Source organism: Cucumis melo, chromosome 7, assembly GCF_025177605.1.
Source record: "Cucumis melo cultivar AY chromosome 7, USDA_Cmelo_AY_1.0, whole genome shotgun sequence".
NCBI classification, from domain to species: Eukaryota; Viridiplantae; Streptophyta; class Magnoliopsida; order Cucurbitales; family Cucurbitaceae; genus Cucumis; species Cucumis melo.
In genome coordinates, this window is record NC_066863.1 from 5686364 (window position 1) to 5713122 (window position 26759).

Consider the following 26759-nt stretch of genomic DNA (forward strand, 5'->3'; position numbering starts at 1 on the left):
GTTTTTGGAATTGGACTTATTTGCCGTAAATTAGTTTAGTCAAATTTTGGTTTTAGGTTCTTAGAAAGTTCAATGTTCAATGGCTAGTGAAAAATGAATTGAACTAGAGGATGAGGATTTAGTTGGATCAAATAGAGGAGGAGTAAGCAATAGGAATAGAAGGAATTAAGGTTTTTTTTTTTTATCTCGCATTTTTTTTTTATCTCGCACTTATCTCGCACGTATCTCGCACGTTCCAAACTTTCACTATTTATTTCAAAATCAACTTGGTACACCTCCTAATCCATTTAGAGCTATTCTTTGCATGTTTAGTAACTCTCTTAGGCCCTCATGCTTTATCTCGCACGTATCTCGCACGTATCTCGCACACATCTCGCACGTTCCGAACTTTCACTATTTATTTCAAAATCAACTTGGTACACCTCCTAATCCATTTAGAGCTATTCTTTGCATGTTTAGTAACTCTCTTAGGCCCTCATGCTTTATCTCGCACGTATCTCGCACACATCTCGCACGTATCTCGCACACATCTCGCACACATCTCGCACGTTCCAAACTTCCACTATTTATTTCAAAATCAAATTGGTACACCTCCTAATTCATTTCTTTACATCTTGCACGCATTTTGTAGGTTCTTAAGTTCAAATCAATTTTTTAAGATACAAAAGTACTTAAGGTAGTTTAAGGATGGCACATGTTCGGATTTTAGTGCGTCACGGTGGTGAATGGGATGAGGGACGAAGAAAATATGAAGGAGGAGTGTTAAAAGGCATTGTTGTCCCTAAAGAAATAACACACAAAGATTTACAGTCTGAACTATATGACCTTGCAGAAGTTGACCCTACAAAGTTTGACATAAAGATAAGATGTATATATGAGATCAAAGGGGAAAAGGAAGCTCCTCCATTTGAGTTAAGCAATGACCGTGATTTGAAGTTTTATATTCTTAGTGAAAATCCATTGGAGGTCCCCCTATACCTATCGTTTGAGCCTACAAGCAATCGAAGCATGAAAGTGTTAAACAAAGATTACAATTCAGTATCTGGGAGCAACCAAGTTCAAAATTTAAACCCTCATCCTCCTCCAATTGGAATGGATAGATTAGATGAGAATGAAGTTGATATTGGTGAAGTCGAGGGTGGCTTGTGTCATAACATGATAGGGACCAATTCGGCTATATGGGAATCATATGAGTCATATCATTCAATAGATGATACTTTTACATTGGAGTCAGTTGAGATGTACAATGAATTGTTTGACATCCCAGAACAAAGAGATGCTCCTACAAAAGATTGCAAAGGAAAAGGTAAAGTTGACTACAGGTCCTCTAGTCGGAAGTTGAAGACAAAAGGAAGTGGCTGGTCGGAAGAAAGCTCTACAAGTGAAGAGTTGGATGTAGGACAAATATTTTTTTGCAAGAGAGATTTGTCAATGAGATTAAGTGTGTTGGCAATGAAAAAAAATTTTCAGTTTGTAGTAAAAAAGTCTACAAAAGAGGTTCTTTTCGTTAGATGCATCGACAACAAGTGTGGTTGGAGATTGCGAGCGGTTAGACTGAAGGATTCAAATATATTCAAGATTAAAAAGTATGTGAAAGTTCATTCATGTTCTCTTGAGTTTTTGAATCGTGACCATAGGCAAGCAAAATCTTGGGTTGTTGGAGAATTAATCAAGTCCAAATTCAAGGGGCCCGGTCGCATATACAAACCACGTGATATCATAGAAGACATGAGGCAAGACTATGGCATAAATATGAGTTATGAGAAAGCATGGCGTGCCAGAGAAAATGCATATGAACGAGTGCGAGGGTCTCCTGAAGAGTCATATAATCTTTTGCGTAGATATGGTGAAGCACTCAAATTTACAAATTCAGGTACAATATTTCACATGGAACTCGAAGATGATCGTTTCTTTAAATATCTTTTTATGGCTGTTGGTGCATGTGTTAGAGGATTCTTAAATTGCATTAGACCGGTCATAGTCATGGACGGAACATTTCTTAAGAACAAATATCGGGGTCAGTTGATAGTGGCCGTTTGTTTAGATGGTAACAATCAGATCTATCCTCTAGCCTTTGGAGTAGTTGATAGAGAAACAGATGACTCAATACAGTGGTTCTTAGAAAAATTGAAAGGTGCAATAGGGGAGGTGCCTAATCTAGGCTTTGTGACAGATCGGAAAACATGCTTCGCCAAGGGTATTTCATCAGTTTTCCCATCTGCATTCCACGGCCTTTGTGTCCAACATTTGAGTCAAAATTTGCATGATAAATATAAGAATGACACGGTTGCTACTTTGTTTTATAATGCATCGAGAACATATCGTGAATCAACGTTTGTTGAAGCGTGGAGACATCTTCTTTCATTTCCTAATGGTTCAGGGAAATATTTAAATGATGTTGGAATAGCACGATGGTCTCGTGTTCACTGCCCAGGAAGACGGTATAACATGATGACAACAAATATAGCGGAGTCCATGAATTCTATACTGAAAGAACCTAGAGATTTGCCTATTGCTTCATTCCTTGAAAATGTTCGAGCTTTGCTACAACGTTGGTTTTGGGAGCGTCGAGAAGAAGGCATTAAAGTGACGTCTACATTGACCAAATGGGCAGAGTTAGTTATTCAAAAGAAACAAGAAGGAGCTTTGACAATGAAGGTCAACCCAATTGACTGTTACCAATTTCATGTCAAAGATTTAGATAAGGAGGAGGTCGTAAACCTTCAGACTAAAGAATGCACTTGCAAGGAGTTTCAAGCTGAGCAACTACCATGCTCACATGCCATTGCTGCAGCACGGGTTCGTAATATAAATGTTTATAGTTTATGTGCTAATTATTACACTAATGAATGTTTGTTGGCTGCATATGCGGAGGCCGTCTACCCAGTTGGGAATCAGTCAGATTGGAAGACAAGCGAAGACTACGTACATATGACTGTTTTACCTCCAAAAGTAGTCAAAAGAGTTGGTCGACCGAAGAAAAAGAGGATTCCAAGTGTTGGTGAAGCTCCGAAATTGCATAAGTGTGGTCGGTGTAAACAAATAGGTCACAACAGATTAACGTGTACCAATCCAATTTCATATACCGACAAGTCGAGCATACAAGATTAGAAATTTCCCTACCAATGTACCAAGTATTACACTAATTAATGAATGTTTGTTAATGATGTGTTTTCTTAATGATTTGTCCCAACATTCTTACTTTCTGTGCGTCCAAATGGATGAAGAAGACGAAAATAACGATTGACTTATTCATTTAAGAACACAAACACTGGTTTTATGATCGTTTAAAAATAACTAAATGTTCGTTTAAAAATATGTAAACGATCGTTTAAAAATAACTAAACGATCGGTTAAGAACAACCAAACGATCGTTTGAAAACAACTAAACGATAGTTTAAAACAAAACTAAACGATCGGTGAAACAAAACTAAACGATTGGTCAAACAAAACTAAACGATCGTTTAAAACAACCAATCGATACCTTGAAATTAACTAAACGATCAGTTAAACAAAACTAAACGATTGGTCGAACAAAACTAAACGATCGTTTAAAACAACCAATCGATCGTTTGAAATTAACTAAACGATCGACTATAAAAAACTAAACGATCGTTTACATAAACTAAACGATCTTTTGAAACAACGAAAGACACCCGCGAATTGTTTACAACCGCGATTCAACATTTCAAAAAAAGTATGCGAATTTACAATATTGCCCCTTTGGTAAAAACGACCGATATATATATACGTTCCGCCTTCTCACTTTTCGTTTTTCGTCACTACGCAATACACAACCGCACTGATCACACCTTCGTTTTCTCTCAGTCCATTGTTCTCTCAGACCATTTTTGTCTCAGTCCATAGTTTTCGTCAACGTTAAAAGGTATTTTCCCGAACTTTTCCTACTATAACGTTACACTTTTCCTTTGTTTATATTTCAAACGTTTCAACTTCTGTCTTCAAAAACTATCACTGTGTTCTTATATTATTATTGTGAAGCGTTTAGGGTTTCGGGTTCGACTTCTGTCTTCAATATATTATATTCATTTCAGGATGGCTGTACCTAGCGAAAAGTATTTCCCTGCCACTGTGTCATGCCAAGTGCACAAGATTGGCAGTCTTATTAAGGATAAACTGACCAAGGACCAGCTGCAAATGTTCGAAAAAACAATTTTTGGTCCATTGCTGAATGTGAACATGGTATTCAACGGCCAGTTGATCCATCATTTCTTGCTGAGGCAGATACCTGAAGACGGTAACGCAGATGGAATCTGTTTCTCGGTTTTAGGGAAGAACGTCCGTTTTACCCAAAAGGAATTCAACATCATAACTGGATTGTGGCCAACAAACAATCCATTGGAGAAAGATTGCGATAGCAAGCGACTGCAAAGTCTTCTATTCGGATCAGAAAATAAGAAAGTAATAACATGCTTGGAAATTGAGGAAATTTTCAAGAATTTTGAGTTTACAAATGATGACGATGCTGTGAAGGTCGCCTTGGCCGTCTTTATAGAAACTGTGATGGTCGGGAAGGATAAGAAAACACAGTTTGACATGGACATTTTGGGAAGAGTTGATGATGAAGAAGCATTTAAAAGCTTCGATTGGTCAACTTTCTTCTACACTCGTCTGCTCAACAGTTTAAAGACAAGTCTCCAAGGCAAAAAAGAAGCATACGAGCTGAAGAAGACACGAAGTTCCAAAGCAGTGTCATACTATAACATCAAAGGCTACGTCCTTGCTTTTCAGGTGATTTTTATTTCTTCATACACTTTAAGTAAATGCCAATTGAACATCAAAGTTTAACATATTTGTTTAAATGTTGTAGGTGTGGGCTTATGAAGTACTCTCAACCGCAAATGAGCACCTGGCCACAAGAAACAGTAAGGGATTAATCCCAAGGATATTGAGATGGAATTGTACACAAGCTCCATCTTACAAAATGCTGCAGAATAACATATTCGACAACAAAAATGTAAGTAAAACCTGTCAGTCATCGTTTAATATAATTACACAATCCAATAATACAATTACATTGCAGACTGTTGTTCAACCTAAACTCAAGATGTCAACCCAAGAGAAGGCTTTCATGGAGAGTCGAATTCGAGGGGATGATAACATGCAAATGGAGGAGGATGAATCCATTGGAGCAATGAACAACAAATCATTGGAGCAATCAGACTCATCTCCACAAAGAGAACAACTCTCACCCCAAAGGGAACAAAGTCAAACAGTGGCTGAGGAGTCTGAAATGCATCCAATCACCAAGAAGAAACATTTCAGATCAAAGAAGTCCAATGACAAAGAAGAACGAAGTCATTCAAAATCCTACAAGAAACTGAAGAAGGAAATAAAAGAAGTTCGTAAGGATTTATCCACACTGACTTCTATAGTCTGTAGGATGGATGACACAATCACAAAGCAGTCATTGGAGCTGTATGAAATGAAGCAGATGCTGGAGAGATTGGTCCAGGTAAAATTTGTTTTCATCATACATTAGATAAACGATCGTATAACTTTGATAGACGATCGTTTATCAAAGTTACTCGATCGTTTAACTTCGATAGACGATCGTTTATCAAAGTTACGCGATCGTTTACTTTTATATACACGATGGTTTAACAATACATTATTTTTTTAATTTTATGTTCGTTTTTATTTGTTTGTTAGAATCAAACTGAAAATCAAGGGAATGATCATACTGATCAGAATGACAATGAGTATGTTGTTCAAGAACAACATACTCAACAACAACCTACTGAAGAACAACATACTGAACGTCAAGAGGAAACCCAAAGGTTAACATTTCATTCATTGTTTACTAGTTTATAAATACCTAACAATTGTATTTTTTTTTCTTATTCTCATGTTTCTTCTCATTTTGTTTAGGGAACATGAAGAGGAACGTGGTAGTGATATAAGCATAGACGGTAGGGATGCAGACTTGCTAATGACTATAAGAGATATATCGGATAGTCTATTGTATGATGTGCATCTCAAGAATAAAATGTTGGATCTGCTATTCGCCCACTTGCAGAATAAAATGTTGCATCTCAAGCACCATTGCAAGCGTTCTTTTAGAATATTACATTCCTCTTTTCTGGTAAGTTGTTATTCTTTAATTTTTTTTTTTGTATACAAGTTAAACTGCATCATTATATTCTGATTAAATTTTGACTTGTTCTTGAAGACTGGAATCAATAAACCAGACTGCATTGTTTGGAACCACATTTTTGATACTCATCTGGTGACACCAGATAATAAGAAAGCTGAATGGACAGACCCAACAGCACACCTAAGTATATGGACAGAAAAAGATGTCGAATACTATTTCAACACTGCTGTTGGTGATTACAACGACATACCAGGGTGGGGAGATGTCAACTACGTGATTACCTGCATCAACATAAAAGAACACTGGTTGGCTATTGCAGCTGATATGAGAAAATGCAGGATCTACGTGTTCGACTCAATGCCAAATTATGTTGAGCAGAAACTTGTTGATGAAGCTCTTCAAATGCCTGCACGATGCATTGCCTCACTCGCGATTGCAATTGGAGTCAACCTCCATTCAGATCGTTTCACATATGGCCCTTGGCCAATACGCAGATCGAAGGCCACATTACAGAAAGGGCGTTCATTGGATTGTGGAATTTTCTGTACCAAATTTGTTGAATGCCTTGTAACTGCTAGTGACCTTGGTTGTCTAACTGTGCCAAACATGAAACTGTTTAGACAACAATATGTGCTGGAACTTTGGGCCAATAAATACTTTTGTTAATATTTGTATTCGTTTATATAATTTTTTTATGTAATTTTTATAGAGAGAATAACATATTATAATTTTAAACTTTGTTATAAAATAAATACTTTGTGATATTTTCAATTAAACGCGACCAAAATTGAGAAAGAATATTTGAGTTAATATTTGTATTCGTTTAGATACATATCACAAAATATTCGTGTAGAGAAATACTCATCGCGCACATATGTATAAACGATCTTCTTAATAAACGATGTCTAAACGATCTTCTTAATAAATGTCAAAATATTAAGCGATCGTTTAGTAAAGTCTAAACGATCGTTTGGTAAAGTCTAAACGATCGTTCGGTAAGTGTAAACGATCTTCTTAATAAACGATGTCTAAACGATCTTCTTAATAAACGTCAAAATATTAAGCGATCGTTTAGTAAAGTCTAAACGATCGTTTGGTAAAGTCTAAACGATCGTTTGGTACAGTCTAAACGATCGTTTGGTAAAGTCTAAACGATATTCTTAAAATCATAAAAAAATTCAGCGATCGTTTAGCTACAAGTAGTTTTGCAACATAGAGAATAATCGATACTACTAATTGAAATGCAACATACACAATAATAGAACAGCCAATTGATACTTGTGATTTATGTTAATATTTCAATACATAGGAGTGTTGGTTGGTCCATACTTGAAATGCTAATTGTTTTCTAAAGTATGACATGTTTTCTTGACATAATGTATCTAAACCAACACCAGCAGCTATGTACTCAAAATACTTAATTGCGAATACGCCACAATCACAATTATTTCGTTGAAGTGGAATTGGGTCAACAATGACAACTGGCCAAGGTTCCTTGTATGTCGATGATCTACCTCTCCTATCAAAGAAGCCAGTACTATCTAACAACTTTGGCACCAACTGTCGAATGGGCAGTAATATGTTTGTCATCTCTTCGGCAGTTGTAAGTGACGGAAGCGAATCCCATACCTTCACTTGACAACTTACCAAATCCAAGCATAATAGAACCCAATGGTTGCCATGGACATTGAATGGAGAGTAAACGTAATCAACACTTGCCCAAGGATCTTGGAAGTCCACTTTTGACCCGACAACATAGTCAACCAACCTATACTCTTCGTCCCAGTCAAACGGGCGATTCTCTTTAATACATTCTTTGTATAGGGGCCACTTCGAAACTAAAATGCGCTGCAAAGAAAAACATACAAACGCAAATATCAGACCGAAAGACAAATATCAAACGCAAATACATACATAAAGTAACGAGACGATTACAAACCATAAAGATTGTGTCCGCAGTTGTGAAGTTCTGAGAAGAAGGTATCCCGGCTGCCTTAATCTTCAAGCGAATGAAAAGAAAAAGTGCATCCAAATGCTAATACAAACAAAAGTAAGCAGTAAATGTATAGAACCATAACAATGATAAAATTATAATTGCATAAATGATAAGATAATCCCATACCTCATCCGACAACCACCGGCGACACATAAACAAGTCTCTGAAAAAAGCCTTCGATTTTTTCCCATGAAAGGTTTCACGCAGCTCATCGTCTGTACGCTTGTCTGTAATCCACGCTCGAAGTCTATCTAAATGGACGTCAAGTATTTTGTGCATAGGATCATAAACAATTGCTTCAGACTCAGAGGTGCTGGTGGTTGATGTCAGAGACCGTTTAGGTAGAGTTGTGAATGGGGTTGATAGGTAAACACTTGCACGCTTCCTACGGGCGGGCCGAACGTGTGGTCGTTGAGTGAGAAATGGTTCTATCTCTATGACGTCCTCATCGTCAACGACATCTATTGGCTCCTCTAAACCAATATCAACCTTCTTCTCCAACACATCTTCGTCACCCTATGGAAGCTCATAATGCATTAGTGTATATAATGATAGAAATTAAACATCAATATTAGCATGAACATGGAACCAAACCTTCTTTTTAACTTCAATGTGTTCATCCTCCAAGCCTTCGGACACCTTGTGGTCCCCTTCGTCACCCTATGGAACCTCAAAATGAATTAGCGAGAACATGGTTACCAAATATGAAACAACTAACGTGAATACACTTAACAGTTTCATTCCTAACCTTTCTTTGAAGTCCAATGTGCTTCAATATGGTTGACATCAGGCCCTTCAATTCGTCAATATCGGATTTTATAGTATTAAGTTGGCCTTCAACAACCGCTACTCGATCTTGGAGATTTCGAATAGCCTTTTTCATCTTAATCTTGGACTTCTGTTTCTTACTCTTTTTCAACTCATCTTCATCGTTAACAACTTCTCGTACTCTTTTTGAACCACCATTCTTCGACTGAATAATGGTAGATGAGCGGAAGTTTTCAAAAAGTTCACCTGAAGCAATTTTCAATTGCTCCTCTTCAGGTGTCATCTCAATGACCGCCTTAATTATAAACTGCAAATAGAAAAAGGCAAATGTATTTAGGACAAAGAAATAAGCACAAAATCACGCGATCCTTAAGTAAGTTACTATTGCTTGCTACTTACCATTGGCGAGTCAAACACCTGGCTTATAGTTTGGGACTTTGGTGATTGTTGGCACACCCACCTCAGCATTCGTGGTATGGCATGATCGTTTACTTTATCTACACCACATCCAATGATGGTTGGTATAGACTCATATGCCCAAACCTATTCCACATTTGACAAACAAGTTTAGAAAGTGCCACAAGATATATATAGATATATAAACAAGTGGTTATACAATCGTTTGAAAACAACTATACGATCATTTAACATAACTAAACGATCGTTAAAAAGAACTAAACGATCGTTTAAATAACTAAACGATCGTTTAAAATAACTAAACGATCGTTTAAAATAACTAAACGATCGTTTCAAATAACTAAACGATCTTTTTAAAGTTTTGAAGTAAGAAGTAAGAAGTCAAATACCTGTAATGCATGCGGAAATCCATTGATAGTATATTTTTTTGTCTGTGTTGATTTCTTCTTTCCCTTGGCATATTGCTTGTCCAAGGCTCTTTTCAATGCACTTAGCGTGCGTACAAAAACAATCCGACCCCAATCATAATTATTAAATGAATTCCAATCATCAGCAATCTTCAAAAAACCAATGTCCACTTTGGTTCGCCTATCTTTTCCCAACAAAGATATCTCTATAAAGTAGACTAAAGCTAATTTGACGATATCATCGTCATCACCCTCGTATTCCAAAAATATATCTTCTAAGTCGCTAACGTAAACACAGTCCTTGTCTTTGAAAAACTTCTCCAACAGTCGACTGTTCCCACCCAACTGAATATAGTCCTCTTTAGGACCCCATAGTCCAGTTACGATGTTAAACTCTCTCCTACCGAAAGTACAAACAACGCCCCCTAGTAGGAAACTTATAGAATCCTTTCCTTCATCTTCCACCTCCCTTAACAGTAAGTAGTGGATGAGTGGCCCATTGAAGACAATATTTAGGTCCAAAAAGTGCCCAAACTTTGTTTTCCTAAATAAGGCTAATTGATCGGGTTTGAGTTTGGCCTTAATATTATGTGTTGTCTTTTCCAAATGAGACAAACAGCTTACTAGGGAATAAAAATGATGGGAAGGATTAATCTTGTAGAAGGGTCCGTCGGTCGATGTTGAAGTCGATGTCATGATTCAAGCCAAGAAAAAGCAAATATATTGAAAATGGGTTACAGATAAAACTCACTGAAATAAGAGAACACGCTCAAAGTTGATTCTTAGGTTCGAAAAGGAGAAGCGACGAAATGCACTGGAGGACCGACGACAGACGAACAGTCGGAGTATCTTCGAAGAGCAGAGCGGGAAATTTGAAAAGCCAAAGAAAGGAGATGTTTTTTTTTTTTTACTTCAGGTGTTCTATGCGAAAGAGAAGGGAAAGCGAACGTGGGTAGGCGAAACAATCAATAGAGAGCGATAGAAATTTAATGAAGGGCATTTTTGTCTATTCACACCCAAATTGTCCTAAAAGTCTTTCTTTTGAAAACTTGTCCCAAAATTCATTTAAATCTCTTTTTTTAACCTATTTTTGGCAATTTCCCAACAAAAATCTCCCCTTTAATTATGTTTCTCATCAATTAGCAAATTAAGCTTGTGCAATTGAAGATCTCCCCCTCGTTTATCATCAAATAGTGGATTAAGGTTCCTTATTTCTTCATGGAACAGAAGTTTGATTTTCGAAATTAAGCCATAAAGACTTTTCTTCAACACATAAACAACAATTAAATCCACAATAATCTAAGAAGACTTACACGCTTGTTGAATTGCTTTACGTAGGTTTTTGTTCAACTGCAATTCTACGCATGCACACACAAACGCCAAGAACCCCGCAATACATAATCAACCAGGAGTCAGTGTTTGAATAGGAAATCAAATCTTGAATCCTGAAATATGCACGTTCAAATAGTATAAGATAATATCTTCTAATCGAATCGAAGGAATATCTTTTAATAACATAATAGCTCCAAATAATATCTTTTAATAAGAGATAGTCTTCAAATCTTCACACATAAAACATTTTGCCACGACGTCTTTTGCAATGATAATTTTGAACTAATATAACAACCATGGACCCACGTGGCATCAAACACTCCCTTTAACTGATGAATATGGGCCCACAAATATTCTAATATAGTGCTTCTAAGAGTGAAAGTTGTCCTTACAAACAGGTTCCTTATTATTATTATTAATTATATTATTATTATTATTTAATATATAATTATATATTTTTTTAAAAAAAAAAAACCCTAAACCCATTTCCCTCTCGCGCGCCGCCAGTCCCCCTGTAGCTTCTTCTTCTTCTTCATCATCTTCTTCACCCGATAGCCGATCGTGCCGCCTCCTCAAATCTTCTTCTCCTTCTCTTCCATCCAGCCGCACCTCGCATCCCAGCCTCCTTCCCCGCCTTCAACCGAGCGTCGCCATCCTCAACCGCGTCCCCTCTCCATCGTTGACGTCGGGCGAAATGCAAGGGTAGCAGCCACCGCCTCTACGCTTCCCGTCTTTCGCCCGCGAATTGTCAGCCGCCAACGAGTCATCCAAATTGATCATCCCATCATTCGCAAGCACCTCCATCTCCAATGCTCTCTCTCACCGTCTCGTGTACCCGGGTGGCCGTCGGCCGCTTCTACCCTTAGTCAAGCGAGCCACCCCTCCATTCCGTCGTTGTGTTGCCGTCAGTCATTCGCGAAACGCCGCCGCCAACACAACCTCAAGAGCCAACCTCTGCCCTCCATCAAGCCGAGCTAAGCCAGTCAAGGCGAGCCGTGCCCGAGCCACGAATCCAAGTCGAGCTGCAGCGAGCCACGAGTCGAGCCGAGCCGAGTATTAAGTTGAGCCGAGTCGAGTCGAGTCGCGAGCCGAGCTGAATCGAGTCGCGAGCCGAGCTGAATCGAGTCGCAAGCCGAGCTAAATCGAGCTACGAGTCGAGTCGAGCCGAGTATTAAGTCGAGTTGCGAGCCGAGCTGAATCGAGCCGCGAGCCGAGCCGAGCCACGAGTCGAGAACTGAGCCAAGCCGAGTCGAGTCATTTTCCAAGCCAATTCCCGGTCCACCGAGCCACTTAAATCATGTCCATTCGTGTCGAGTCCCGGTGAGTCTTGGTAAGGACAATGTAAGGAATTTCTAACGTTTTCAATAGTCAATGCGAGTTTAAGTGTCGGATTAAATGTTGAACTGATTGGTTGGGTTAACTGTTGATCCCCTGAAGGTGTTAGAGAGGTGACGCTCGAGTTCAGAAGTTTTACGGCAAGCGCAATAGGAGCCAACTCTCCTCTGCTTGGGTAAGTCGGTAATTGTTGCTTTGGAACGTTTTGTACTGTGGATTTTGGTGATGTCATTGTTAAACTCGTATGTTTGTGTTTAGGTGGATTCGTTTGGACGCGGACTTGAACAAGAATTTAGCTACATTTTAGGTAAGGGATTTCTTACTACTGGACCTCTAACCGAAACTAGAAACGTAGTAACCCACATGGGAATTATACGATAGCAACTGTACTGAATTGATTGATGTATGTTTGCCTAGAAAACATCCCTAATATGCACTCTTGACTAATTAAAGGTGACGTGATCGTTGGTTGTAGCCTATGTACTTATATGCGTTATTGAGTTGTTTTTGTGGATAGGCACTGATGCCTGATCTTCTGTGTTTTGTGGTTATGTTGATGGACTGTGCTGTTAACTGGAATAGTAATGTCGATGGATTTTGAAAATCTTAATGTTATGTACAGTTGAAGTCTGTTATTGGGATACCGAGTATGGAGTTATGTCGTGGAGGGACTAAGAGTTTGGAAACCTTTTGTGTACATTGAGTATACGCCGTTAAACTGTGTTGTAGACTGAATACGACTGTTATGCATAATATGGACGTTACGCATAACCTAGATTACCTGTAGATGTGCTAGGGTTTGAACTGAGGCGAAGAACTGTCAGGTGATTTTACAAAGTGATGATTTGACTAGTTGACTGGATTTAAGAAAATGCCACGATGACGTGTGAATTAGATATACATATAGCGACTGAAGAGATAGTTGATTAAACCTAAACTGTCTGACTGGCTAAGCTTATAACTGAACCGTTAACTTGAACGTTATTGTGATGTGACTGTTGTAGACGGTTTAGTATGGACTGTGGGGTAACAGTCAGTTTTATCTATGGGGTAGCGTACCTTACAGGTATGGTGTATTCTTCGGGATCACTAGACTGATATGTGTATCCTTCGGGATCACGAGACTGATATGTGCATCCTTCGGGATCACGAGATCGTTATGTGCATCCTTCGAGATCACTAGACTAATATGTGCATCCTTTGGGATTACGAGACTGATATGTGCATCCGACGGGATCACTAGACTGATTGATGTGTGCGTTTTACGAAACCACTAGACTGTTTATGTAGGGTATCCCTTAATAGGAAGCAAACTGTTATTACCCTAACGGACCCAGTAGTGGGTCTCTTACTAGGTATATTCTTATACTCACCCTTTTCTCTTTAATTTTTCAGGTAAGGGTTTGGCGAGGGGCAAGAAGGATGCGTGAAGGCCATATGGACGCGTCTAGTTTCTTTATGCTTCCGCTGACGTATTTGTTAATTTCTATTTCTTTTGAGAATTTAATGGAGTCATGGTTAGAACATTTGATTGGTGGTTTTGTTTTGATGATTTTGAAAACTATATTTTGGAACTCTTGGGAACGTGATTTAAAACAGGGTCCGAAACTGCTTTTGTGATATTTTAAATGTTTTTAATGAATCGTAACCGGTCTTTTATGAGCTTGTGTGTTTTACTGTCGAGTCTTAGTACTACGTAGTGACCTCAGCATAGTCCAAAAAGTTGGATCGTTACAGAAAAAGCCCAAAGGCCCACTATGTAAAATACCAAAAATGTCTCATCAACCACGCCGTCAATAATGCGCGCGTAATATATTTGCGATTTATACGCGATCGTTTAGATATGGCTATAATTTATACGCGATCGTTTAGATATGGCTACAAGGTGATCGTTCAGATATGGTTCAATATGTACGCGATTGTTTAGATATGGCTATAATTTATACGCGATCGTTTAGATATGGCTACAATTTATACGCGATCATTTAGATATGGCTACAATTTATCTTTTCAATTCCATCGTTTTATTTTGTTATATGATTGTTTAGATTTGGGGACCCAAATCTAAATGATTTTTTTTTTAATTTAGTACACGATTTTTTTAATTCTTTTGCTACACGATCGTTTAGATTTCTTTACACGATCGTTTAGATTTCTTTACACGAACGTTTACTTTTTTTTCCAATGATCTTTACTTTTTTTTTTACACGATCGCTTACATTTGGCTACTCTAATTTAAATGAATTTTTTTCAAAAAATTTTATACACATGATCGTTTACTTTTTTTAAACGATCATTTATATTTGGCTGCTCCAATCTCCAAAATTAATATTCAAATTCTAATTTCCAAAAATATCTTTTTAAATTCCAATTTCCAATTTTTAAAAATATTTTTTCTTATTAAATATCTTTCCAAATTTCAAATTCCAATCTCCAAAATTATCTTTCCAAATTTTAAATTCCAATCTCCAATTCTTTTTTACAAGAGAAATTTTCATAAATATTACAAACTACTAAAATATTTTTAACCCGTATAACAAAGCTCATAAAGTTAGTCATTATTTAAATATTCCAAGTAGTCATTATTTAAATATTCCAAGTTTACCCTTCTATCTTTCCTCTCCTCTCCGCTGCAATTTTTTCTATCGTCTTTCTTCCTTTACTCTTTTTCTTTTCCGCTGCGATTTCTCTCCATCGCCTTTCTTCTTTTCCTCTTCTTCTTTTACGTCATTTAAATTTGGGTAACCAAATATGATTTCTTTTTATCGTCTTTCTTCTTTTTCTCTCTTTTTTTTCACTGCGTCCATCGTTTTTCTTCTTTTTTTTTTTTTACGTCGTTTAGATTAGGGTAACCAAATCTAAAATATCGTGTGTAAATAATTTTGAAAAAAATCGTTTAGATTGAAGTTGTCAAATTTAAACTATCGTGTAAAAGAAATAAACAATCATGTAGCAAAAGAATCTTGAAAAAATTCGTTTAGCCAAATCTAAACGATCCAAATTTTGAAAAAAAAATCGTTTAGATTTAAGGTAGTCAAATCTAAACGATCGTGTAACCAAATCTAAACGATTGTGTAACCCAATTAAATGATTGTGTAACCAAATTAAACGATAGAATTGAAAAACAAAATCGTTTATATTTGGTTATCAAAATCTAAACGAACAAATCTAAACGACCGTATACCAAACAATAGCCAAATCTAAACGATCATGTATCAAATATATTATGCGCGTTGTTGACAATGTGGTTGACGGGACATTTTTTGTATTTTTTTATTGTGGGTCAGTGGGTTTTTTTTCGTTTTTAGAATTGTTCTATACTGTGTAAATATTTTGTCGTTTTGTTTTATTTTTTAAAAGACCCCTATTAACAAAATATGTTATTAAAAACGATTTGTTGCCATAACTCTTTTCATTTTGATTCTAAAAAAATTAGATATTCTAATTTCTATTCAATAGAATTATTCTTACCCTATCTTTTTTTAGATATTTTGTTAATAACGATGGATTGCAAACATTTGTTTAATATATCTTTTAATAACATATTTTATTAATATATATATATATATATATATATTTTTTAAAGAATTGGAGATTAGAATTTGAAATTTGAAAATATATTTTTGGAGATTGTAATTTGGAATTCGAAAAGATATTTTATAAGGAAAGATATTTTTGGAAATTGAATTTGGAGATTTGAATATTTAATATTTAATATATATATATATATATATATATATGTATATATATATATATATGTATATATATATATATATGTATATATATATATATATGTATATATATCTATATATATATATGTATATATATATATATATTATATATATATATATATGTATATATATAATAATAATAAAAATATTATGAGATCCACATTCCAACACATTGAAGTCGGTTCATAATTTACCAGCAAAGTTTCGCCCAAACTACCTTATTTTTGTGATCAATATTTTTTCTTCTACCATATTTTTGATGTTACTCTTACAAAAGATATTATTTTAAAAAAAGATTCATTGAAATATTGTCATAAGTTTAGTATTGATAAATAGTTTGTTTACTATTGATAAATAGTTTATCATCTTTAAAATTTGTATTATGATTCTTTCTTTAATAGACGATATGTTTAAGAAAATGATCCTCATCCAATTTTTGTTTAAAAATAATTAAAACTGCACATATAATTTTAGTTCTCAAACTTTGAAAAATATTTGTACGTTGGTGACTACAAAAGCAAATCATCTCATGAACTTAAATTTAAAAGAAATCAAATGATTATTAACTTTTAAAAAATTAAATTTTTGTTTTCAAATATCCATAATCTTACTAATTAAAATTCAACTTACACTTTTTAAATTTAATATCTAAAGTTTACATATATATGAAAATTCACTACATACCTTCTTTTGCTTTGCTTGCATATTATTTCCTCTCGTTTCATTTATTTATTTATTTATTTCTATTCGATGTTAAGGTTTAAATACTACTTTTCTTTTATTAAGTAATTATAATAAATAGCAATTTTAGGAATAATTATATACACAACATCTTAAAAAAACCAAAAAGATCCCAAATTTTATTAGTGCTTTATATACTTCTATGGTCTAAATCAAATCAGAAATAGATTTCTATTATTTATAGACTTTAACAAATGTTATTATGTTTTCGATATTTTTAAAGTCTTGTTATATATGTTAATATTTTGAATCCAATTGTTATATTAGCAATTATACTTTTTGATTATTGTATTTTTAAAATATTCATTTTGGTCCTCATACTTTGATTTTGGTTCATTTTGATTTCTAGAGTTTAAAAAGTATTAATTTTAGTCTTTGTACTTTCAAATTTTGTTATATTAGTTCTTGAACTTTCAAAAAATATATGAGCATTTTGATTCCTTAAAAATAAAGTAAAAAATAGAAATGGATGAACAAAAAATATTAAATTTTTAAAGTACAATAATCAAGATAAAAATTTTAAAAATAAAAAATACAATAACTAAACTGAACTTTGTAAATACATATGAACCAAGACAAACATAAACTATAAACTAAAAATACAGAGAACAAATAATATTTATACTTATATTCAATCATCATTGGAAATTAAAATAGGAGATCGAATCATTCACGTTCAAAGCTCGAAAATCTCTAAAGTATAGTGAATTTATATTTTTCTTAATATTTATAATAACAAATAATAGCTTGTTTACTTTGCCTAAAGTTGATTCAAAACTTCCACCCTGCCAAATTGAAAATGTAGTCCCCATTTTTCTTTTTAGAAAAATTATATATTATAAAATTTGTATTCTCTCTAGATACTTTTATAATATAGATAGGGTGGAATGCAATCTCTTATCCATTACTCAACATATATCTATACTTTTTTCCAAATATTTTTAATAAAAAGTTATATAATGTAGTAGTAGTTTATTCAAAGTCACGTCAATCAAAATATCTAAATCTCTAACTTTCATAAAAATATGGACAAGGGAAACTTTTCTAAAAATATTTATGGCTTGTGTAACAAAGTCGGTAAATTTAGCTATTTTTTAAATATTTTAGATTTGCTCTTTCATCTTTTTCTCTTCTTTGCAATTTTTTTACCGTCTTCTTATGCGATTTCTTCCATCTTTCTTTTTTTTTTTTTAAGATTTGGGTAAACCAAATCTATTTTTTTCTATCGTCTTCCTTTTTTTTCTCTTTTTTAGGTACGTGCCTTTCTTCTTTTTTTTTTTCATTCACTGCATGCATCCTATTGTCTTTCTTCTTTTCTTTTTTACGTTTAGATTAGGTAATCAAATTAAAGAATTTTGAAAAAAATTGGTTAAACATTTAAATTAGGGTAACCAAAACTAAAAGATTGTGTATAAAAAATATTGAAAAAATCGTTTATACCAAATTTGGTATATGATTGTGTAGTCAAATCTAAACGATCGACTAGCAAGTGTAGCCAAATCTAAACGATCGTCTACCAAATTTTGAAAAAAAATCGTTTACGATCGTATACCAGATTTTGAAAAAAATGGTTTAGATTTGGCCCCAAATCTAAACGATCGTGTAGACAAATCTAAACGATCGTGTAGACAAATCTAAACGATCATGTAACCAAATTAAACGATAGAAATGAAAAATAAATCTAAACGATCATGTACCAAATCCTGTTACCAAATATATTACGCGCATGTTGACGGGACATTTTTGTATTTTACACGGGACATTTTTGTATTTTACACAGTGGGCCTTTGAGCTTTTTCCATTTTTGAAATTGTTTTATACAGTGTAAAAGACCCCTATCAACAAACTATCTAGATGAATATTTTCTAAAAAAGTTATTAATGTTAAAATTTACTTTTAAATTAATAAATAAACATTTCTAATTTAAGGAAAGTTTAAATTCCCCACTGTTCGTATTTACCTTCGTAGTTTCTCTATATTTTAGTTATATTTCATTATTCATCTCTTATATCAACGTCAAAACCATAGATATATGAAAATGTCGAAGGGAATTTAACACATTAGCAACCTAATTTATGTGTGTAAATAAAATACTAAATCATATCATTAAAAATTAAAAAACGAAAAAAAAAATCAACGTTAATACAGTGCAATAATAATTGATATGTAATTTCTCCCGAGATTGAAGTTTCAAAACTTCGAACTCTCGCTTTTAATACTTAAAAAATCACAAAAAAAAAAGAAAAAAAAAAAAGAACAATCAAATCTTGCATGATAGGAAAACAAGTCCTAAGATAAGAGTATATAAAACACTTGTTTTAACACAAATCTAATCCAACTGCTTTCAAGGTGTTTTAGCTCACAATATAGATAGGTCGCAACATTCAAAGAGAACTACTAAATTTATGCCCAAAACATATGGTAATAGGCAAGTTTCCAAAGTCTTCTTTTTTTTAGTTTACGCTGCATTTGAAAACATATGTTATATCTAACATAGGTGTACCTAAGTACGTATCCTAATTGGTATCTGAGTAAGTGACGAATCCAAAAGTTTTATTGACAGAAGATTTTATAATTAAGAATATAAGAATTGGGACTTAAACTTGTTTTTGGAAATAGTATAAGATAGTTTTATCATTGAACTAACTATTGATATTTGTATTATTTCTATATATTATACAAAAAGCATAAAGTTTATGGAATACTCAAACTTTCTTTTAATCTATACTAATTCTATCAATGACCGAGTTCTAGACTAACCCAATAATATGAAAGACATGGAATAAAATTTGTGAGGCATATTTTGTGATGTCACAAAGGAAGGAATTCAACCACAAAAAAATAAAAACAATTTTGCTTTGAAAATAAAAACATAAAAACATATGAGTTTTATCTACCCATATTCTGTACGGAATGTCAGTAGAAGAAAATAAGTGGGATGGTAACTAATGATTGGGGTTAGATTCATATTCAGAAATATTTCTATGTGTCATCAAATGCCTCTTTCTATTCTATTATCAGCCACTGATGTCTATTCAGAATTCTCACACAACAACAGCAGCAGCGGTCTTTCTTTTTCTCTCACTTTTCCCACTGACAGTTGAAATTTTCTCTCTTTCTTTTTTTCTCTCCATTCCAAACAGGGAAAAAAATGAATAGCAGCTAAAGAACCGTTGGCATCCAGTAATCAATTCAAGGAGAGAGTGTTTAGAGAAGAAGGTGTTACAATCAAAGATTAAAAAAAATAAAAAAGCATCAATGGTAGACCATCAATGCAAAGATTTACAAAAGAGTTCATTATGCATATGTCCACTGGAAGTGGAAAGAGATCCATTTTCTTTTTAATTAGAGAAAAAAATTATATTACAAAATCAAGGTACGAGCAGTGTAAGAGAGTTTATTTAAGATACTCTAAACTCTAAAGCCAATGTCATAAACAACACAAGTAACATGAACACGAATACAATAAAAATATTTATGTATTTGATTGCTTGAAGGTTAGATAACATATTCGAGACATTTCAATGTAAGGATAGATAAAAGATTGAGTTGAGTTTTAGCAAGTCAAATCCAAGATTAAGAAGCAAAAGTAAAAGTCAATGATTGAGAAAAAAAGCTTCAAAGTAATGGAGTTTTACCAAATTGTCACTCTAGTTGGTTGGTTTTTAGTTTTATTTTTTTTCCTTTTCTATCAAGTGGGGTATATGAAGAAAATGACCAGCAACTTGTAGGGGGAGGAAGAAATTAAAAAGTTTGAGTTGTGAATGGGGACATGAATGGCCATGAAAGAAGAAGACATACCATCAAGCAAGTTGGCAAAAGATGGGACCAACCTTTGTGAACAAAAAAAAAAAAAAAAAAAAATCAATCTCTTTGCAATCTCTTTCAAACTCCCAACAATCAAGAAAAAGATAGGGATAAGATGTTAAAGCTCAATACAGAGCTGTCAATATGCTATACCCATTTATTGAATGGTCCTTATTTGATTATCTCCAAATATGTCCAAGTCTAAATCTTCTTGTAGGTCCCATTTCATCATTCTATCCCCACCCACTCTCTCATTCTAGGTCACCCAACCCTCTATATGTACATAACAGGAGAATAATTTCCTTTTTTCTTTTCTAATTTTGCTTTTTTTTTTTACTTTTTTTTTCTTTTTTCCTAGTTACTAATAGAAAATTATCTTAAATCATCTATTCACCTAAAAGCTTAGGTAGATAAATGAAATTTAATATTATATCATCTAACAAAGTAGATGTGAAGAAAACACAAATTTATAGATTCAAGTGCAGGAATAGACATCGGCAGCAGCATAATATCGGAATCAACTTATTTTGAATTCATAGACAGTTTAAGAGAAGAGATAATACATAAAAAGGAGCTTAAGCTGGGCAGAAACAAACTAGTTGATCTTATTTCGTAATGCATTCTTCGACAAAATTTTTTTGTTAAATACCTTGAATTGCAAGATCTTGAATCTTGAGTTTTTAGCTGTTTCAACAATATACAGATTAATGAAGCTTCTTCGGCCATTACTATTATGTAATATGGTAATGAAGTTGGAAAGCATATAAGCTTCTACTTGGTGGAGAGCAAGGAGGCAAGAATCTGTATCAGATATACACAAAGAACCAACAATCATGGTTCCCACCATATTGAGGAATGATGCTTCGCAATAAACTGAGAAGGAACCTTAGCTAACTGATAAACATGGATAATTTCACTCGTCAACCTGTTAACATCAGCAAAAGAAAAAGACTGTCAACGACAGCTATGTGACCGAGAGACACACTTTCGGAATCAGATTCAAAAAGAGGGAATGCAGTTTTAATTCCATAGGGTATTTGTCTTTCAATTTGGCCACCGTGCATTTACACTTGAAACTACGACTTGTAAAGAGAGCCACTAGTAGGGAAGGAACAAATTGGCCGAGAACTGTGCGGAAATTTTTTAGGGTAAAGATTTAGATGATTTGGTACCCTTTTGGAGAGAGAAAGGTAGGGGCCTATTTGAGAAGAGAAGGCATAATATGAACTCGGTTATTTCTTGTAACCACTCATTATGTCCAAGATTGGTAGAATCAGCAAAGAAAGGTTCTCAAACTTTCAACATGATTCATGCACTTACTCTCTCTCTCCCCCTATGCCCCAAACCAGGGACAGGCACTTTTGTGAAGATGCTAGATTTGGACAATAACTGAATTAATTTACTACCAACACATATAAACATCATTGATTACGGAAAAGAAGTCGTATGCAAGTCAGATTAATATTAATCACTTGTTAATGATACAATAAGAAAGATCGATAAGACTTACCCAAATTTCCATTTACAATATCATTGGTTATAGATCCTCCAGCAGTAGGACCACTAGCAGGGCCAGGTGCTGCTGCAGGTTGACTCTGCAAGACTGCTGAGGGACAAAATCTGAACACATTTATGGGCTGAAGAACAAAACAAGATATAATTAGTCAGAATTGTTAATAGGCTTTTTTATTTACAACAAAACATCCAAAGGAAAAACTCCAAACGCAATCCGATTCTAACCTGTGAGGCAGGTTGCATATGATGGAATCCCATTAGACGAGCATATTGCTCTTGCAAAGCGGGATTCTGCATCTGATTTTGATAATTCATCGGGTTGAACATTTGCGGTTGGCACATCATAGGTTGGTTTGGTGTTGGAGCCACTGAAACTGATTGATCGACCATCGGGACCCGAGGTAATTGCATCGAGTTGTGAATTGAAGGCATTGAAGGTTGGGCCATACCCATGCCCATAGCCATTCGAGACATGTAATGTTGAACGCTGGGAAACATCATGGGCGCCATCCCACTTCCCATCCACATTACCTATTGAACATTAAGCAATTACAAAAGAAATTAGTGGCTTGTATAGTATGTAGAAAAATCAGTAGATTTTATGGAATTTTTGGTTAAACTCATACCTGTAGTTGTAATTGAAGTGACTTCAAATATTCAATAGCTTCATCTAGCATTGAAGCTTTGTCAGTCTGTGACAGAAGGACTAATTACTAAAGAATACAAGATTCAGGTAGACTGAAAATTTTGAAGTCACTCAAGTTGAATGAAAAAGTTTCAATCATAGTTAGTTCCAGCTTGAAGTTGACATAAATTTATGGCAAGTAAAAAGAAAAGGAAAAAAATCCTTTACAAGTTCTTTCTCGATTAGATCCAACAACTATAACTAAGGATAAATCGTTAATAACGTTGTAGCAAAATTTAATCATCAAGAAATAATAAAGAATTAAAAAATGGAAGACTAGATGTGGTATGCAAATACCTTATTACAGTGTGGAATGAGTTCTTGCAGTGCTTTCATCTTTTCGTTTATCCTTTCTCTTCTCCTCTGCATTACAAGCAAGCCTTTAACATAAGATTCAATACAGAAAAAAGATTTGACAAATGAGGAACTCTTAATATCCTACCCTTTCTGAAAGGTTATGCACTTCAGCAGCACGGGTCCTGCGAGAAGATCCAGATCGTGGAGCTGTCTTGTTTCCCTCAGCAGATTCGAGTTCAGCAGTCTACAGAAAATGTTAAGTTGCGTTCACGTCTAGAAAGTATAACTAATGGACCTAACAATAGAAAAAAAGAATGCTTGATAATTTTACCTCACTTTGGCACTCGGATTCTTCTCCGTCTCGGCCTTTTCTTTTGTTGCTGTTACCTCCAGTAGATTGTCCAATTGTTCTACTTCTATCCATACTACTTCCCGAACCGCCTGAGGATGAAGTGGCAGTTGGATCCATGGTCTCAGTTTTGTCCCTCTCACCTTGTGCAACCAACTTTCTATTATCTTCCTTGGAGAGACCAGCAGATAAACCAGCATTTCGAAAACCACTTGTTGAAACTCGGCTCAAATCAAGGTCATTTGGATTAGGAACTTGATTGCTACCACAATGGCTCGAACCAACTGTCATTGCCGAACAATCTCTTCCTTCTCCCTGTATCAAGTTTCCAGACTCTTTCCCCCCATTTGATGATCCCAAGTCACCCTTCAAGGGAGGCGCAGGAACTTGAGAAAAATTCACCAATTTTCCTAAATCTCCTAAATCTTTGTTCTGACGTGACGAATCTTGAAACTGAAATCTCGGAGGAGGCATCGTGTTCATAGGGAACTCTGCAAGAGCTGCAGGCGGCTTCGAGCTTTTCTTCACAGAATTCCCAAAAGTAACATGAGTAGAAGTATCAAAGGCACCAAATCTTGTTTGCTTGTCATCTTGGAAATGTTTGATAGGCTGCTTAACAATGTCGATGGGATCAGCAGGTGGCAATTCGGAGAAGAAATTGGAACAAAATTCCTTCTCGAACGAATCATCAAGCGGATCTTGTATCCAAGAGACTGTCTCATCATCTTGAATCAAATTGCTTGAATTTCCACAAGACACATTACTCCTGTAAAGTGGTTGATTCTGTTTTTGAAATTGCCTTACTTCATTAGCAATTAAACTTGATTTTTTAGCTTTTTGGCTTTGTAAGACCACTTGACCATTTCTCCATAAAAGTTCCACAAGATCATCATGTTCAGGTCTGCAAAATCCCCATCCAAGCTTAAAGACAAATACACAAAATACCAAGCTTAAGGGTATACCAATATTTTCCCCCTCTCTTAGAAATTTGAATCAACTACATAGAGAAAGAGAATGCAAAAAGAGAGAGAGAAAAAGAGAGCCAACCCCGTTGATTTCTTAGCTGGGGGAAGGTCACCCTCAAAATTCCAATCAGGAAAGCAATAATTCATGGCTGCTTTGATACAGAATCTCTGTCAAAATGAAACAATAAATAAGAAAAAGAAAAGAACCCTAAAAATCTCAAATTAGGAAAATATTCTTGTTCTGTTACAACAACACCAAGCTTTAATCCATACTTTGAGGCTTGAAAAGTAGAAAACAAGAAACCCCCACAAATTATTATTCAACAAAACCCACAAAATCTACGTTAGCAATTGACCAAGAAAAGAAATAAAATAATTAATAAAGAGATTTGCTGTCCCCATATATTAAAACCCATGAGATTAAGCAAAAGAGTGTGAAGAAAGTCCAAATAAAGTAGTATTTAAGTGACACTTTAAATTAAATAATTTACACAATTGACTCTCTAAACCAAACAAATCATTAGAAAACACCATAATCATATCAAACCTTTCAAATAGAGGAGAGAAAACAGAATCTTCCAGAATTCAGAACACGAAACAGAGGATTCAGAGAGATTGAAAAACAAAACAAAATTTTCAAAAAGGGGCAAAAGCTGTCTGTCTAAATTGGGTAAAAACACATACAGAAACCGAAACAGAAACTTTCTTCCCCAAGAACCAAATCCATTATTTTATATTATCATCACAATTCACAACAACTTTAAAATAGATAAAAGACACAAAAAAGGGGTTTCAATGGAAACACCAAGCAGAAAAAAGAAAGAAAGAAGGAAGGAACCCCTAAAAAGGGGTTAAAAAGCAAAAAGGAGAAAAACCCAATAGCAATAAACAAAAAAAAAAAAAAAAAAAAAAACATGAAGAAAAGAAACAAGAACCTGAAGAAATCCCAAATTTCAGCTGGAAATTGAAGTGACCCTTTACTTAAATTCTGTTTCTTTCTCTTTGTAAATGGAGCAAAAAAGAAAAGCTCAACTCCAGAGCAAATGCAATGGAGGAGGAAATGAACAATGGACCAAAAAGCATTTAAAACCAATGGAGAAGGAAAGGGACGTCACAAGCAGAGGTCAGAGCAAAAGATTCGGTACTATAAGCAATACCAAGTGAGCTACACGGGAGGACACGTGGCGAATTGTGAATACGTCTGTGATTTTCTTGTAGGACCAACAGGTGAGCTTCAAGATCAATTTCCATGGAGGAAAAGCTAATTTATAATAATAATAAAAAAAAAAAAGGAAATGTTTTGAAGAGGAAAATCTACATCTTCAACCTCATGGAGGGGGCAATCTGAAATTAGACAGAGGTTTGTGCCATGTGTGCAATGGCAGAAATATATTTTGTGTTATTTTTTCTTTTTTATGTTTCTCAATGATGAGAGAGAGAGGGGGGACAAATGTGGTCAGAAGAACAGCAATGACAACTCACCTCCTGATTTATCCTATTGGGAAAGTTATGTTATTTTTTAGGCTAAAGTACAAATTTTGTTTACGGTTTTTCATTTTTTAGTTTAACAAGTTATTTATATTTACATTTTTAAGTAATGAAGTGAAGGGACATCTTTATTAAAATCTTTATGAAAATAAAGTAAAATACTTATAACATACAACCAAATTTTGGATTTTATTATTTATAGAAGTATATCAATGTTTATAATTTGAAATTTCCATGTGTTGTAAATATTTTATCATTTTTGACAATTTTTTAAAATAAAATTCAATATTTATAAACTTAATTTTTAAAAGTGAAAGAGTACATCCATTAATAATTTTTTATTCTTTTTGAAATCAAGTTCTTAGTTTTGTTGACTTTTTAAAAATAATTAGGTTAAGTAAATTTTTAATTTTATTTAGATTTCAATAACGATAACAAGTTTTTTATTTTTATTTTTAGTTTTTTAGTTTTTGAAACTTTACTTAGTTTTGAAAACGATAATATGAGGTAGAAAATAAATTTAAAACTTTAGAGATGAAATTAGTATTTATATAGAAAAATCATAAAAAATTATAAATTTGACAAAATATTTACAATAATATAGCAAAATTTCAGATTCTATCAATAATAAATATTGATAGACATTGATATGCTTCTATCAGTGACATTGATAGAGAGGGATAAAAGTCTATCGGATACTATCATTGATAGAATCTCAAAATTTTGCTATATTGTGTAAATATTTTAATTTATTTTATTATATTTTAAAATGTTCCATTCATATACTTACTTTTCATAAATTAAAACC

At 34.3% G+C, this 26759-nt stretch overlaps 5 protein-coding genes across 5 annotated transcripts; 2 read left to right on the forward strand and 3 right to left on the reverse strand.

The window, feature by feature from the left end:
- The first annotated feature begins 3744 nt into the window (after nt 1-3744).
- LOC127150309 (uncharacterized) lies at nt 3745-6045 on the forward strand. Its single transcript, XM_051087722.1, has 7 exons — nt 3745-3886; nt 4056-4752; nt 4832-4978; nt 5045-5476; nt 5674-5801; nt 5893-5978; nt 6041-6045. Exons 2-7 carry the CDS (start codon nt 4057-4059, stop codon nt 6043-6045), a joined length of 1494 nt encoding a protein of 497 aa, XP_050943679.1. The 5' UTR covers nt 3745-3886; nt 4056.
- LOC127150346 (uncharacterized) lies at nt 6020-6836 on the forward strand. Its single transcript, XM_051088013.1, has 2 exons — nt 6020-6106; nt 6194-6836. The coding sequence occupies exons 1-2, from the start codon at nt 6047-6049 to the stop codon at nt 6782-6784; spliced, it is 651 nt and encodes a 216-aa protein (XP_050943970.1). The 5' UTR covers nt 6020-6046; the 3' UTR covers nt 6785-6836.
- Nucleotides 6837-7379: 543 nt separating this feature from the next.
- Nucleotides 7380-9184, reverse strand: LOC127150347 (uncharacterized). Its single transcript, XM_051088014.1, has 5 exons — nt 8863-9184; nt 8709-8774; nt 8241-8630; nt 8058-8153; nt 7380-7966 (listed from the first exon to the last, which is right to left on the reverse strand). The coding sequence occupies exons 1-5, from the start codon at nt 9163-9165 to the stop codon at nt 7409-7411; spliced, it is 1413 nt and encodes a 470-aa protein (XP_050943971.1). The 5' UTR covers nt 9166-9184; the 3' UTR covers nt 7380-7408.
- LOC127150348 (uncharacterized) lies at nt 9180-10793 on the reverse strand. The gene is made up of 2 exons (XM_051088015.1): nt 9689-10793; nt 9180-9425 (listed from the first exon to the last, which is right to left on the reverse strand). Exons 1-2 carry the CDS (start codon nt 10400-10402, stop codon nt 9264-9266), a joined length of 876 nt encoding a protein of 291 aa, XP_050943972.1. The 5' UTR covers nt 10403-10793; the 3' UTR covers nt 9180-9263.
- A 10368-nt stretch (nt 10794-21161) lies between these two features.
- On the reverse strand, nt 21162-25567 carry LOC103502508 (transcription factor PIF4-like). Its single transcript, XM_008466463.3, has 9 exons — nt 25399-25567; nt 24546-24631; nt 23481-24399; nt 23295-23393; nt 23150-23215; nt 22794-22859; nt 22393-22698; nt 22163-22289; nt 21162-21577 (listed from the first exon to the last, which is right to left on the reverse strand). The coding sequence occupies exons 2-9, from the start codon at nt 24608-24610 to the stop codon at nt 21573-21575; spliced, it is 1653 nt and encodes a 550-aa protein (XP_008464685.1). The 5' UTR covers nt 24611-24631; nt 25399-25567; the 3' UTR covers nt 21162-21572.
- Between the last annotated feature and the right edge of the window lie 1192 nt (nt 25568-26759).